Source organism: Delphinus delphis, chromosome 2 (assembly GCF_949987515.2).
Source record: "Delphinus delphis chromosome 2, mDelDel1.2, whole genome shotgun sequence".
In the NCBI taxonomy this organism is placed as follows: Eukaryota; Metazoa; Chordata; class Mammalia; order Artiodactyla; family Delphinidae; genus Delphinus; species Delphinus delphis.
Window position 1 is genome coordinate 94,012,695 of NC_082684.1, and position 14,306 is coordinate 94,027,000.

At 33.9% G+C, this 14,306-nt stretch overlaps 1 protein-coding gene across 4 annotated transcripts in view; it reads left to right on the top strand.

Annotated features, from left to right (window-relative positions):
- Positions 1 to 14,306, top strand: part of AP4E1 (adaptor related protein complex 4 subunit epsilon 1) — a 107,203-nt gene that overhangs the window by 1,219 nt on the left and 91,678 nt on the right. For 3 of the 4 annotated variants that reach the window (XM_060005236.1, XM_060005235.1, XM_060005237.1), the window contains exons 2-6: positions 969 to 1,040; positions 3,976 to 4,099; positions 7,803 to 7,876; positions 10,265 to 10,386; positions 12,993 to 13,152. In XM_060005236.1, the coding sequence (XP_059861219.1) occupies positions 969 to 1,040; positions 3,976 to 4,099; positions 7,803 to 7,876; positions 10,265 to 10,386; positions 12,993 to 13,152 (552 nt within the window). Of the gene's footprint in view, positions 1 to 968; positions 1,041 to 3,975; positions 4,100 to 7,802; positions 10,387 to 12,992; positions 13,153 to 14,306 lie in introns of those variants that run through there. The other variant, XM_060005238.1, reaches the window with a different exon arrangement.

The window sequence follows — 14,306 nt, forward strand, 5'->3', positions numbered from 1 at the left end:
TGAGGTGGCTGAATGAAATAAATTTTTTTTTTTTTTTTTTTTTGCGGTACGCGGGCCTCTCACCGTTGTGGCCTCTCCCGTTGCGGAGCACAGGCTCCGGACGCGCAGGCTCAGCGGCCATGGCTCACGGGCCCAGCCGCTCCGCGGCACGTGGGATCTTCCCGGACCGGGGCACGAGCCCGTGTCCCCTGCATCGGCAGGTGGACTCTCAACCACTGCGCCACCAGGGAAGCCCAATACTTTTGGTTTTAAACTGCAGTTTGAAACTGTACATAAGGTATCTAAATGTAGCTGTACTTCACTAGCATTGTTAATTCTTGGTTAGTCACCTAATGGGCACCTGCTAATTCAATGTGTAATTTAAGGATAGCATGATATTCGTCAAAATTGGGGTCAATTTTCAAGTGCTTAAGGAGGTGAAATACAATGCAGACAGTAGAAGTAACCATATTAGTGTATTTATTATGTGTGTGTGAAAGAGAGATGGGAAGTGAGGGAAAGGATGCAAAGAATAAGGAAAAAAAGGATAGGGAAGAAGAGTATAGTTTAAGGGGAAAAGAACAGTTTCTGTTTCTGCCTTCTTACCCTGTTTCTGTATTCCATGAAGAAGGAGAAGTTGTGAGAACCTTATTCTGGGCCACTACATAAAGAATTGCTTTTCTACTTTCTCTCCACTGTTAATTTTTTTAAAAAAGGTTTTCTGCTAACCCGTCCTTAAGGGGACAGTAACTGAGTGAAGAAAAGAGGAATGGTGAGTTAGCATGAAAATATTTATTCTTTCCAGGAATGATTCTGAGAGTTGGAGAAATGCCTGTAGGCAAATCTTAAGTGCATAATTTTTGTAACTCTCCTTTAAAATAATGTATCTTTTTTTTGAAAATATTATAAGTTATATTTTTCCCTTTAAAAATACTGTTACAGTTTAAAAAGATGGTTATTCATGCATTCAAATATTTTCATTTTTTCAGGAGGAAGAGAAATTAATCCAGCAGGAACTGAGTAATCTGAAAGCAACTGTTTCTGCTCCTACTACAACTCTGGTAAGTTTGCATAGTCAGTGCCAGCACATTTTGAATTTGAAATCTGGTCCACTGTGGACTCAGTAGTGGCATTAATTGATCAGTTGCTAAAATCTAATTTATCACAGTCAAGATCAGTTATGGATGGTAACAAGTCAGACATTAATTTTAGCCTTTTATTGCTGACTGGCTGCACCAGAGCAAGACTTGCTTGACTGTTGTCAGTTCAGTGCCAACATGATGATAGTTACATAAATGTGGGACTCCTGGGACCCCAAGGCTGATCCTATTGTTTTAATGTTGTGCACTGGGAGAAGGTTAGGACACATCATTTAAAATAATATTTTCAGGGGACTTCACAGGTGGCTCAGTGGTTGGGAGTCTGCCTGCTAATGTAGGGGACATGGGTTCCATCCCTGGTCCAGGAGGATCCCACATGCCATGGAGCAGCTAAGCCCATGCACCACAACTACTGAGCCTGTGCGCCACAGCTACTGAGGCCCGCATGCCTTAGAGCCTGCACACCGCAACTACTGAGCCCACCTGCTCTAGGGCCCACGTGCTGCAACTACTGAGCCCGCGTGCTGCAGCTACTGAAGCCTGCGCTCCTAGAGCCTGTGCTCTGCAACAAGAGAAGCCACTGCAATGAGAAGCCTGCGCACCGCATCAAAGAGTAGCCCCCACTCGCTGCAACTAGAAAAAGCCCGCGCACAGCAACAAAGACCCAACGCAGCCAAAAAAAAAAAATAAAAAAAAAATAAAATAGTATTTTCAGACCTGAATTGATATATTGTAAATCTCTCATTTTACTGTTACATCTTGGAATATAGGTTGGCTGACAAGGTAGAAAAGTGATTTTCTTGCTGTAAAACTGAGTATATTGCACAATAGCTAAATCAGGATCTAGTTTTTAAAAAACTTGGTTCCATATAATTTGATTTTCAAACAGCATTCATTCAGCAACTATTTAAGCTGTGACCACCATATGCAGACCACTGTAGGACTGTGGGACTGTCCCTACATAGTTAGATTAAGGCCTACTTTTTTTTTCTTTTAATTTTTATGTGGTTTCAGATAATGAGATTTTTCCAAGCAACGTTTATTCAGGAAATATTTTGTGAGTGCCTTCTTTGTGTAAGTTGCTGTGGAATACACTTCTAATAAAAATATTGTGGTGATCATTTTGCATGAATACATGATTATGTATGTGAATAACACTTGTAAAGTCTGAGAGAATGTATATATTTCCTTTTATGGTCATAATAATATGTGGACAAATGAAACTCAAAACATAGTTAATGGGACCTATGCGTGTATGTGTATATGTATGTGTATGTATAGATATGTATATGTTTTTATGTGTATGTATAAAATCACTGTGTGTTATGATACTTGATAGAAATGTTACAGAGAAATGGCTTCTCTCTTTTCATTTAGTTTGATTTCCATTTTCTATAATTGGCATCAGTAAATACAGTTTTCATGTTACCAGGCATAAACCTGGTGTTGACAGAATTAAGATAAGTAGGTAGAAGTTAGGGAGCCAGAGTTTGAAGGAAGATTTTATAATATTTATGGTCATCCAGCTCTGGGCATACTTTACAGAATAGTCTGTCCCTGAGGTGGTCATGTAGAAGTTGGATTATAATTTGTTAAAGAAATCTTTTAGAGTGAATTCCTGCATTGGGAAAAGCATTTTCTTCTCCAAAAATAAGAGAATAATAATGTAAATGCAATAGAATTTTACTTAAAGTCCATAATGACTTTTGAAAAACTATGAGATAAAATGTTACAAAATCAGGGTTGATACTTAATGGCTTAAATGAACACTTTCACTCATTGATGTAGAAGCCTTTGAAGAGGCTTCCAGTATACTTTAAGCTTGTTTTCTCAGTGTTTAGTAGTTTTAATTAATGAGCTGATGGATTAACTTTTATTAAACACAAGGGACCTAAATTAAATCATTAAACATTATTCCCTTAAGATTTTCCTATGGTTTATTTTTAAACTCTTCATATTTACATGTACGTGTGTGTATATATATATATATCTATAAAATCTACTCTCTGTATATAATATATATGAAATATTAAATGTTATTCTTTAAAACATTTTATTTTACTGTTTCTTAAGCATTTTGTGATTCAGTAATCCTGTAATATGTCAACCTAATTAATTTTTAGATATTAAAATAGTCTGAGCTTTTCTTATTTTGAAACACATTTATATTTTAAATTGTTGATTAAAATTTGCTATAAATATTGATGCAGATATTCTCATACTAAGAAAACAGATTTATAGAATCTCTTAAAACAAGTTATTAGCTCGTGTTGTAAATATTGAAAGATCCAGTTAAGTTAAATATTAGAATGATTATACCATTAATGAAATCATAATAGTTGTGAGAATTGTTGAAAAAGTAATGCTTATAAAACAAACTATCGCCTATTATAATATAGCACAGTAATTCTGAAGAAACTCCAGGTGCAATTTAGTCTTTAAATGTGAAAAATATTTTCATTACAGAAATTATTACCAACTTGTGGGAACTGTATGGATGCTTTCATTTGACAAAGTATGTTAAAATGATGTGGTACATTCTAGAAGCCACGTTAGGGTACCACGAGTGAAATTTTGTCTGAGGACCATGTGTGTCACATTATAACCAAATTTTATGCGAGGGACACCTAGAATTAGAAATAGCTGCGTTTGATTTATTTTGTATTGTTGCCAGTAACAAAATATTGAGATAATTTTACTAAAATGTGTACTGTTGGTAGTTAAATTTGGGAGAAACTCTTTATTTATAAAGTCAGACTTTGGGTGATTAATTTATATATGTTATTTCTTCAGTGCCAGGATTAAAGAACTCTCCTATTAAATGATTACAACATACTAAAAAAAACATCAAAGGATTCTATTTATTTATACTGTTACTGGATATTTTGTTTTTCAGAAAATGATGAAGGAATGTATGGTGAGACTTATATATTGTGAAATGCTTGGATATGATGCTTCCTTTGGTTACATACATGCAATCAAGTTGGCACAACAAGGAAACCTTTTAGAAAAAAGAGTAGGTATGTATGTGTTTAAGACTTTTGCACTTAATGTTGTCCTTAAAGTTCTGGCTATTATATAAAGTGAATGGTGGCAGGTGTGTAGTATGTTTTTAGAACACTGCCTTGTGATTTCCAAAGCTTTAAAAGATAACACTTCAAAAACTCACAGCCTAAAATGGAATCAATTTTCCTGATTCATAGCATTTTGGAGTTATAGAAAAGATGAAAAATTGCCTGTTCTTGTGATGGTGGTTAGATGACTTTGTCAAAATTCATTGAACTATATACTTAAAAGGGTGAATTTTCTTATATGTAAATTATACCTCAGTAAAGCTGATTTTAAAAGGTCTGTATAACCTTATCAGTTTAATGATAAGGGATGATTTTTTTTTTAATAAATAAAAACTGAAATTGACTTGAATAATTTTCGATATCCTGCTTCTAGTTTCACAATTGTTAACTATGAGGATTTGAGGTATCTTTTAAAAAATTTTGTTTCTATAATCAACCTTTAAGTCTATTAGGAAAACAAGGACTTAAATCTTGTATTCATATATGTACAGCTTTATATCAGAAACTTAAGAAGGAAGCACTTTAGAATAATATAGGAGTAAAACATGTTCTTTATTCAAAGAAGTTGATAGTGTCATGTTGTCAGGGACCAACATTCTTCTCAAGTTATATTGACCTGTGCTGTCAGATGATGGGTACGGCGTGGGAGATGTCTTGGTAAAGACTCTGAGACTATATGAACACAGTATTCCACTTGTTGAATCTCACTCCACCGAAAATACTCTTTTGTCTTCTAGATTTGTTACATTCTTCCCTCCAAGTAGAGTGTCCTCTGGCATCCTGTCTCTCCCTTTCTGTATTCCAAACCAAGTTTTAACTCTTCTGTGATCTCTCAGGTGGCTCCTACCATCTGTTGTCTTATGGTGTTTGTCTTTTCATGTCTTTTCCAAACTAATTCTGAGATCCCTAACAACAGGAAATTTAGAAAACAATAGATAGTCTATACTTTGTACATCTGTTGCTGTATTTTGCTTTTTAGACTTTCATGTAATTTTTCCATTTTCCATTAAATTTTATTTTTATTATTTTATTGGTTTTTTTGGCCACGCCACGCGGCTTGTGGGATCTTAGTTCCCCGACCAGGGGTTGAACCCAGGCCATGGCAGTGAAAGCACTGAGTCCTAACCACTGGATCGCCAGGGAATTCCCTAAATTTTATTTTTAAAATATGTAAAAATTACATATGTAATTTGTAATTTATACATGGTCCAAAAGTTAAGACCTGATAAAAAGGTATAGTCAGAGAAATTTCATTTTTATCTCTAACCCCTCTACCAGCTTTGCCCCTTACCCCATGGGTAACTATTTTCATTAGTTTCTGATTAATCTTTCCATTGTTTCATTTTGAAAAAACAAGCAAATTCATGAGTACACACTCAAATACTGTCTCTTACACAGAAGATAGCATGCTACAGAGATTACTCTGCACCTTGTTTTGACATCTTTATACTTTTATACAATTGCATAGTTTTCAGTGGGCGGATGGATGTACTGTAGTATTTTCATCTAGGTCCCTATTGGTGGATATATGGGTAGTTTTTATTTTTTGCTCTAATAAATAATGTTGCAGTGAAGGACCTTGTATGTGGGTTATTTCATAGTTACAGTGACTAAGGAAACCTCACAGTCATTTTTACTGAGATTCATGATCTTCCTTAGGAAAGTTTTTTATTGACACCTAGAAACCACATGTATGTGGGTATCAGATATTCTTTATGTGTGCTAATGAGTGGAAGTTTTTTTTAAGATAGCATTTAAATTTTTTATGCCTTTACTCCAGTACCGTTGCCTCATCTACTCTCCTGAGATTTCTAAGGCTAGCTTTGGTGCTTTCTCTGATGGATAATGCATTCTTATTTTTCACATGAATACTGCTGAGTAAATAAATCTCAGTACCCACTAAGTCAGGAATTATGTTAGGTGCTTTATCTTGTGAGATGTTATTTCGTTTGACAGAGGAGAAAACTGAAGCTCAGAAAGGTCAAGTCAATTTTCCAAGGTCATAGAGCTACTAAATGGTGAAGCCAGAATATAAACCCAAGTTTCTATGAGTCAAAGCCTGTATTCCTATCCTGTACCTCAGTCTTAGTCATATCAAATGTATTCTATAATCATAGTTGTTATTCTTTGTTTTCCTGAAACCTTTAAAATTTTTTGAATCACAGAATATCTTTTTCCCTGTTTCCTGATTATCAAAACAGTTTCCTTGTTTTCCCTGATTGTCAAAATAGGATATTCTTTTTAACAGATAGAATTAAGATTTCATAAGGTTTTGAGGTGGTCTTTGGATTAGTTTGTTGATCTTAGTTCTTGTATCTTGATATTGGTGACTTGAGAGGGGGTGATAATCTTAGCTGAACAGATGTAATCTGATAAGACCTAATTTCTGCTTTAAATGCTGTCTAGGGTTTTTCTCTTTCCTGGTCCTGGTTTGTTCTTTTTTGTCTCTCCTGATTGTGGGAGTGATAGCTCTGCTCCTCTGACCTTCAGTGAAGATGTTGCAGTGGATCATGCTGCTACTCCTTGGCTATGAGAGCAGGAAGTTTTTAACAGTTTTCCCATCTTCCCCAACAGACACATTATGGATGCTGGGTAGTAATAGGGATAGTTAACACTAGAATTCCTAATAAAAAGGCTGGAAGAATTGAGAAGAATGAAAAACAATGGGGATGGGAGTCAGGGAATAAGGTCTTAAAGTAGACTGTGTGAGAGGCAGAATAACATAGGGGTTAACAACATGAACTAACTCCTACTGGCTGGGTTGTAGTCTTGGCTCCACCATGTAGTAGCTGTAGACCTTGGGCAGTTATCCTTTTGGGGCCTCATTATTATATTGGGGATAATAATAATATCTGCCTCATAGAGTTGTTGTGAGGATTAAATGAGGTGAGACTTGTAATGTACTTAACCCACAGTAACTGTCTAACAAATGTTATCGAAATTAAGGGTGACAGGAAAATGACATGGAGCATCTAGATTCCATGCACATGGTATTTGTCAGTGTATTAATGTACTTCCTCAATTTTAAGTTGTATTTTTTAATATTTTGATATTATTAAAATAAAAGTACTTAAGTAAATGAGTACATTTAATGTGGTAGACATTGTTTCTTTCCTCAACAACTTTTATTCATTCAATAGTTTATCGTCAAATTGAGAAAATAAGGTATTGTTTATGGCTAATAGATGATTTACATCATATGGATTGGTATCAGGTAGCTCATTCAGTAATACAAATAGCTAGTAACTCACTATTTATTAACTGTAGTAGCTATTAGTTTTTAAATAATTATATTTGGCTATAAGACAGAAAATGTATTGATTGATTGTGTAGAGATTTGCACAGAAGATGGAAGGCATATATTCCTAATGTCATTTACAGGACTTTAAGTTGGTGCACATAGCCTCTTTTCCATTTCAGTTACATCCTGTGAAATACCTGATTGTGAAAGACTTCAGGATGAAGAACATCTGAAATCTTCCTTACTGAATTTTTTGAACCTTGTTATTTTACTATTTGTTTTTATATTTACCTGTAACTGGTATCTTTGACACTTAAATTTTGGAATATAGTATTGCTTTGTTTAACTTTTTGGGAAATGTTAATTTTTGGCAGGTAATTATGAGACTTTTCCTCTCAAATTTTATAGGTTATTTGGCTGTTTCTTTATTTCTACATGAAAGTCATGAACTGTTGCTTCTCCTTGTGAATACAGTTGTAAAGGTATTGTATTGTGTGCTGGTTAATATGAAGTCTTAAATTATTCCTTCAGGCATCTGACATTTCTCATCAATCATATTAAATTAGGTATTTTTCAAAGAAGGTAGGCTTATAGAATGGGCTTAGAAAGATCTTTTATATCAGTTTCTGCATCTGTAAAATGAGGATAATAATAGAACTTAACCAAGTTGTTAGGGTTAAATGAAACACTGTAGAGAATAATAGTTGCTACTGCTGCTGTTATTATTGTTTCATTTAAAAAAGCAGAGTTAACGAAAATAAACTCAAAATGGTCTAAAGACCTACATGTAAGACCTGAAACCATAAAACTCCTAGAAGAGAACATAGGTGGAACACTCTTTGACATAAATTGTAGCAATATTTTCTTGGATCAGTCTCCTAAGGCAGAAGAAAAAGCAAAAATAAACAAATGGGACCTAATTAAGCTTAAAAGCTTTTGCACAGCAAAGGAAATAATTGACAAAACAAAAAGACAGCCTATGAAATGGGAGAAAATATTTGCAAATCATGGGACCGACAAGGGGTTAATATTCAAAATATACAAACAGCTTATGCAACTCAATATCAAAAGGAGACAAACAACCCTATGAAAAAATGGGCAGAAGACCTGAATAGACATTTTTCCAGAGAAGACATGTCGATAGCTAACAGGCAATGAAAAGATGTTCAACATCACTAATTAGAGAAATGCAAATCAAAACCACAATGAGGTATCACCTCACTGAGAATGGCTATCATGAAAAAGTCTGTGAATAGCAAATGTTAGTGAGGATGTGGAGAAAAGGGAACCCTTGTACACGGTTGGTGGGAATGTAAATTGGTCAGCTACTGTGGAAAACAGTATGGAGGTTCTTTAAAAAACTAAAAATAGAACTACCACATGATCCAGCAATTTCACTCCTGGGTATATATCTGGAAAAAATGAAGACACTAATTTAAAAAGATACGTAACCCCAGTGTTCATAACAGCACTATTTACAGTAGCCAAGACATGGAAGCAACCCAAGTGCCCATCAGCAGACAATTGGATTAAGAAAATGTGGTATATATACACAATGGAATATTATTCAGCCACAAAAAGAATGAAATACTGCCATTTGCAGCAATGTGGATGGACCTAGAGAATACTATTGGAATTAAATATTAGTAAATAAGTCAGAGAAGGACAAGTACTGTATGATATCACTTATATATAGAATCTAAAAAATAATACAAATGAATGTATATGCAAAACAGAAACAAACTCACAGACATAGAAAAGACACTTGTGGTTACCAAAGGGGAGAGAGGGAGGGACAAATTAGGAGTATGGGATTAATAGATAACAAACTACTATATTTAAAATAGATAAACAAGGACAGCATAGGGAATTATACCCATTTATCTTGTAATAACCTATAGTGGAGTATAATCTGTAAAAATACTAAATCACTGTTCTGTACACCTGAAACTAATACAATATTATAAATAAGTATACTTCAGTAAAAGAATACATTAAAAAAAAAGCAGAGTTGGAATTATAACTCAGATCTCCAGACTCTTAGTCAGATACATCTTCCATGCTGTTGTCTTTTTCTCTAGGATCTGTTTTAAAGGGATGTGATATAAACTGAATAATTAAAGTCTTTTAAATTCTGAAAGTCAGTTTAAAGAACAGAGTTTAATTGGGTAACTGAAATGTACAGATAATAAAAACACAATTTAATGCATACACAGTATTGTTTCCTGTTAAACGTTTAAACAAAATTGGTAATGAAGTATAATTGAATTGTTGAGCTTTTTCATGTTTATCTTGTTTCAGTCTTTTGATATGTGAGAGAGTGAGTGTGTGTGTGGGTGTGTAGTATCAATACTTTCTGAATTAAGTTATATACTCTCTTAAGTTTACTAGTAGCTTAAACTTTTGCAAACTTTCAAAAACGTAGTTTTGGGTTCTATTAGAACGGTTTGTAAACTTTGTGCTTATGTAAGTATATATGAATGCATGCATTTTATCATATATATTCAAGAATTGCTTCCTTTTAAACTTCCACTCATATTGTTGATTAACAAGAAGAATTCATAAAATTATTCTGTTACTAGTTTAGAAAAGTTTTAAAGGCTGTAATAAGGAAGACTACTTTGGTCATTGTCAGGACAGAAATACAGTCTCCTTTAGTTCAGTTGCCTTTTGGCTATCTTTATCTATTGACTCTATTAAGGCAAATGAAACAGGGATATTCCTATAAAATATGAGGTAAGCCTAAATGTACAAATTAATTTAAAAAGTTAGTAGAAAACTATTAAGTGTGTAGGACCATTGCAATGTTGAGCTCAATGTCCCTAGATTCAGAATTTGCACTGAATGTTTTCTTTGCTTAATAATGTTAGGACTTGCAGAGCACTAACCTAGTAGAAGTATGTATGGCACTTACTATCGTCAGCCAGATTTTCCCTCGAGAAATGATTCCAGCTGTTCTTCCATTAATAGAAGATAAACTTCAACATTCTAAGTAAGTAAATTCTTTTTGGATAGGTGTCTACACTATGTATTTCAAAAGGAAAATTTATACTCAGAAGTTTATTCTAATTTTAACTTAATGCTACCAGGATAGAGGATATTCTTTGACTGCCAGGTATAACGCAAAAATCCCTGATATTTGTCCTTTATTGTCCTTTATTTTTATGTGGGTTTAGAAAAATGTTAGGCAACTTTCTAAAGTTAAACTGAGAGTCAGTGAGGCTTAGCATCAGGAATCCTTGGCTTTCTTCCCACTTCTTCTGCTAACCATCAGGGGTCCTGTTTTTCTCTTGGCTATATGGGGTTGGTGGAAGATCCTTAGTTCTCACAGAGTTGTTTTGAGGATAAAGTGAAGTAATGGAAAACACATGGAAATGGTTCAAGTGCTATGAACATAGACCTTCAATGTATTGGGGATGCTTTATATCAAAACTGCAGCTTTCAAATTCTGTTTTATAGCAGAATATATCCAAATGAACCTTAACTTGTATTTTGCTAATCTTGTATGATTCCTTAACTCTCTCCTTCTCAACTTGATTACTTTTTCACCACATTTGGAATTATTTTGTTTTTGACCAAGCCCCTTAACTTCATAATCTTTAAAGTTAGGGAAAAGTTTACAGTCACTTGCCATTTTTCCTTTGTGATTGCAGTATTTTAGTTATATATACATTTTTGATAAAAGATTTCTTTTGTTACTCATAATATTTCATATGCTTAAGTCAGTATTTTTAGTGTTCTAAGATTTTAAAATGTTGTTTTATGGTTTGTGTTCTTTAAATCTCGGACCATGAATATTTCAGCTAAAAATGATAGCTTTTTCTAAGAATTATGGAATAACTTCAGAGATTTTTCAGACTTGTAATATTTTGTTTATATCAAATCTGTGTTTAGAACAAATGATGGGTATGGAAAATTAATTACTGGAAATAAAATATTAGCCTTTCTTAGATAATTAGAGGTTGATATGATCACAGCAGAGCATATTTTTATGAAATTTTTCCATACCACCACTGTTTTGTGGTAGCCATACTTATCCTTTGTATGAAATCTTTCAAAGAATTGAATTTTTTCCTTGTTGCTTCCCATTTACCCTTTCAATTTTTTCCTTATTGCTTCCCATCTACTGTCATTTCAAGTCTTGGCCTTTCCTGTCTTCTACCAGTTAGAGTTTAGACTTTCTGAAACTCTGCTTTTGCAATCATGGCCATACCTAACTCCATGCTATGGAGTAAAGAGCTAAAGACAGAGCTGTGGGACAGAGCTACAGATAAACCAGTAGATATCACAACGAAGCTATGAGACAGGGCTTGGACTCGACGTTTGAATCCCTGGTTATATTTCAGCACGCCAAACTCACAGCCCGAATCCAGGTTTTTTGATATCTTGTGTTATTGCCAACACTTTGGGCCAGACCTAGGGATTCCTGAGCCTGTTCAGAGTTTGTATTCTTTTTCCTCACCTCATTTACTTACTCTCTCCTGGAACTCATATTGGTTAATGCCCAATAGCAATACATTGGGATATAGTTTACAGTTACTGTAGTATTAATACTAATGGCAAATCTTTTGTTAATCTGCTTTTCTTTTTATGTGAAAAGAATTTTCCAGCATGACATAGTTTACCTAGGAAGATAGTAGGTTGCTTGTTAATGCAGAGGCTGGGTGGCCATTTGTTAGGAATCTTATAAAAAGTATTCTTGAGTGAAACACAGAGGATTGCATTGAATAATCTCAATTTTGAGATTCTATGATTTTAGGTAACAGAAATACATATTAAGGAACCCTGAAAATAAATACTTCTGTACTGCTGTTGTGGGCACTGCCAGCATAGTCTGCTGAACTATGTGGACTATGTGGAAATAGGCATAAGAGACAAAAACAAAGAATATAATTCCTTGGAAACTACATTATGTTCACAGGATAGCAACTCTTTATTTTTGCTTCTTGTGTGCTAGACATTATCTGTTACAAATGAAGTGCAAGACTTGTGTATACTTTCCTCTTCATTGTAATGAGGTTTTTGAAACATGAGCTGGGCAAGGAGAGGAGTAACATCTCTTAATGTAAGTCCCCCTTATACTCCTCTGCCCCCCGCCCCAAGTATTTGGAGTATGTTTGCCCATGATGTAAAAACGAAATATGAAAAGCTAGAATGTTAAGGAGACTTTTAATATTGATGAAGAGACTGTTTAATGTTATTGGCAGAAATTACCTCTCACTCATTTAAATTTACTGTTGATTCTTTTCCCAATTTCTACAGATATGGCTTTCAAAAATGGAATTAGGGAATTAACGAATTTATCTTTCCTGGTTTGTTTTGGTTTCAAAAGTAATATATGCTTGTTACCAAAAAATTTTATAACTAGAGAAATATATAACATGGACAGTTAAAGTCTCTTGAGGTCTTACCTCCTAGAGATAACTACTTTTATAGTTTGGTAGATTAGAATAAAAAATTAATAATAAATGTGTAATTCTTTCTTTTTAGCTTCAGGTAACAGCTGGTATTTTACAATCATCTGGTCCATAATCTTTTCAAACTAATAAATGTCTGATAATTCAGATGGTTTATTTAGATTTTATTTTTTATCTTTAGGGAGATTATACGAAGAAAAGCTGTCCTAGCATTATATAAATTCTATCTTATCGCTCCTAATCAAGTACAGCATATCCATATTAAGTTTCGGAAAGCACTTTGTGACAGAGATGTTGGTGTCATGGCTGCATCCTTGCACATATACCTTAGGATGATTAAGGTAAGTTGGCATTTTGAGCAGGTACTGAGTAGCTACCATTAGAAAAATGTAATTATGTAATTAAAAGAAAACTCATATTTTTCAGTAAAATGCTTAAGTCACATTTAAATTTGTATTATTGACACTTTAATAGTAATTTTTGCATGTTGTTGATCGCATGAGTTGTAGACAAATTATAGATTTAGTCTTTTTTTATGCCTAAAATTTTTTCATGTTATGAAAGAAGCATGGAAAAATGGTAGCTCTGGAAAGTGGTTGAAATTTTCAGATTTGTGGTTTTTCAAGCAGTGCCTCCCTTTTATACAACTTCATGGGATACATATAACGATTTATAGAAATGAGGAGAGCTGGTGGAGAACGTGCAAGGCATAGTCTACAGTGTTGACTCCATACGTTGATACTGTGTTGGAGGAGGAAGGGGGGTTGGATACTATGGTAAAAAATTTTTCTAAATGATGATACGGGTTTATACTAATTCAACCCCAGTGTATTGCCTGAAACCCTTTGTGTCTGAAAGTATATACTTGTGAGAGATTTCATCATACATCATAATGAAATGGAATATGCTGTTGAAATCAATTAAAAATTACAGAAACTGAAGGTTGTCTTTACTTTTATGCATTGTGTGCTCCAAAATAGTGTGGTATAAATAGATAATTGATATTAAATCTTATTTTTCCTCTAACATTTATTAAACTCTGAAAGAGCTATTTTTCCCTTCCAAAAATTTGTCCTTGATACACAGTAAAAATTACAATGAAGAGTCTAACATTCATTTTGAGGAATGTGTATTTAATTTCCCCAGTTCAGGCAGATGGTTACTAGACCTATAGTGGTGATCAATTCGTAATATACATAAATGCTGAATCACTATGTTGTACACCTGAAACTAATATAGTATTGTATGTTAACTACACTTCAGTTAAAAAAAATAAGATGAAAAAAAAATTTCCCCAGTCCAAGAGATTAGTCAGATAGATAATCAAGGCATACTCATTCAGAATCACAAATATGTTTAAATACTATAGAGTTAATTAATTTTTGATAAGCAGGCTTACTGATTTTGGGGGTTTTAAATGTTTGAGTAATTTTGGCTATGCTCTTCCACCTGGAACATATTTAGTTCAATCACATGAGAAGTCTTTTGAAAACAA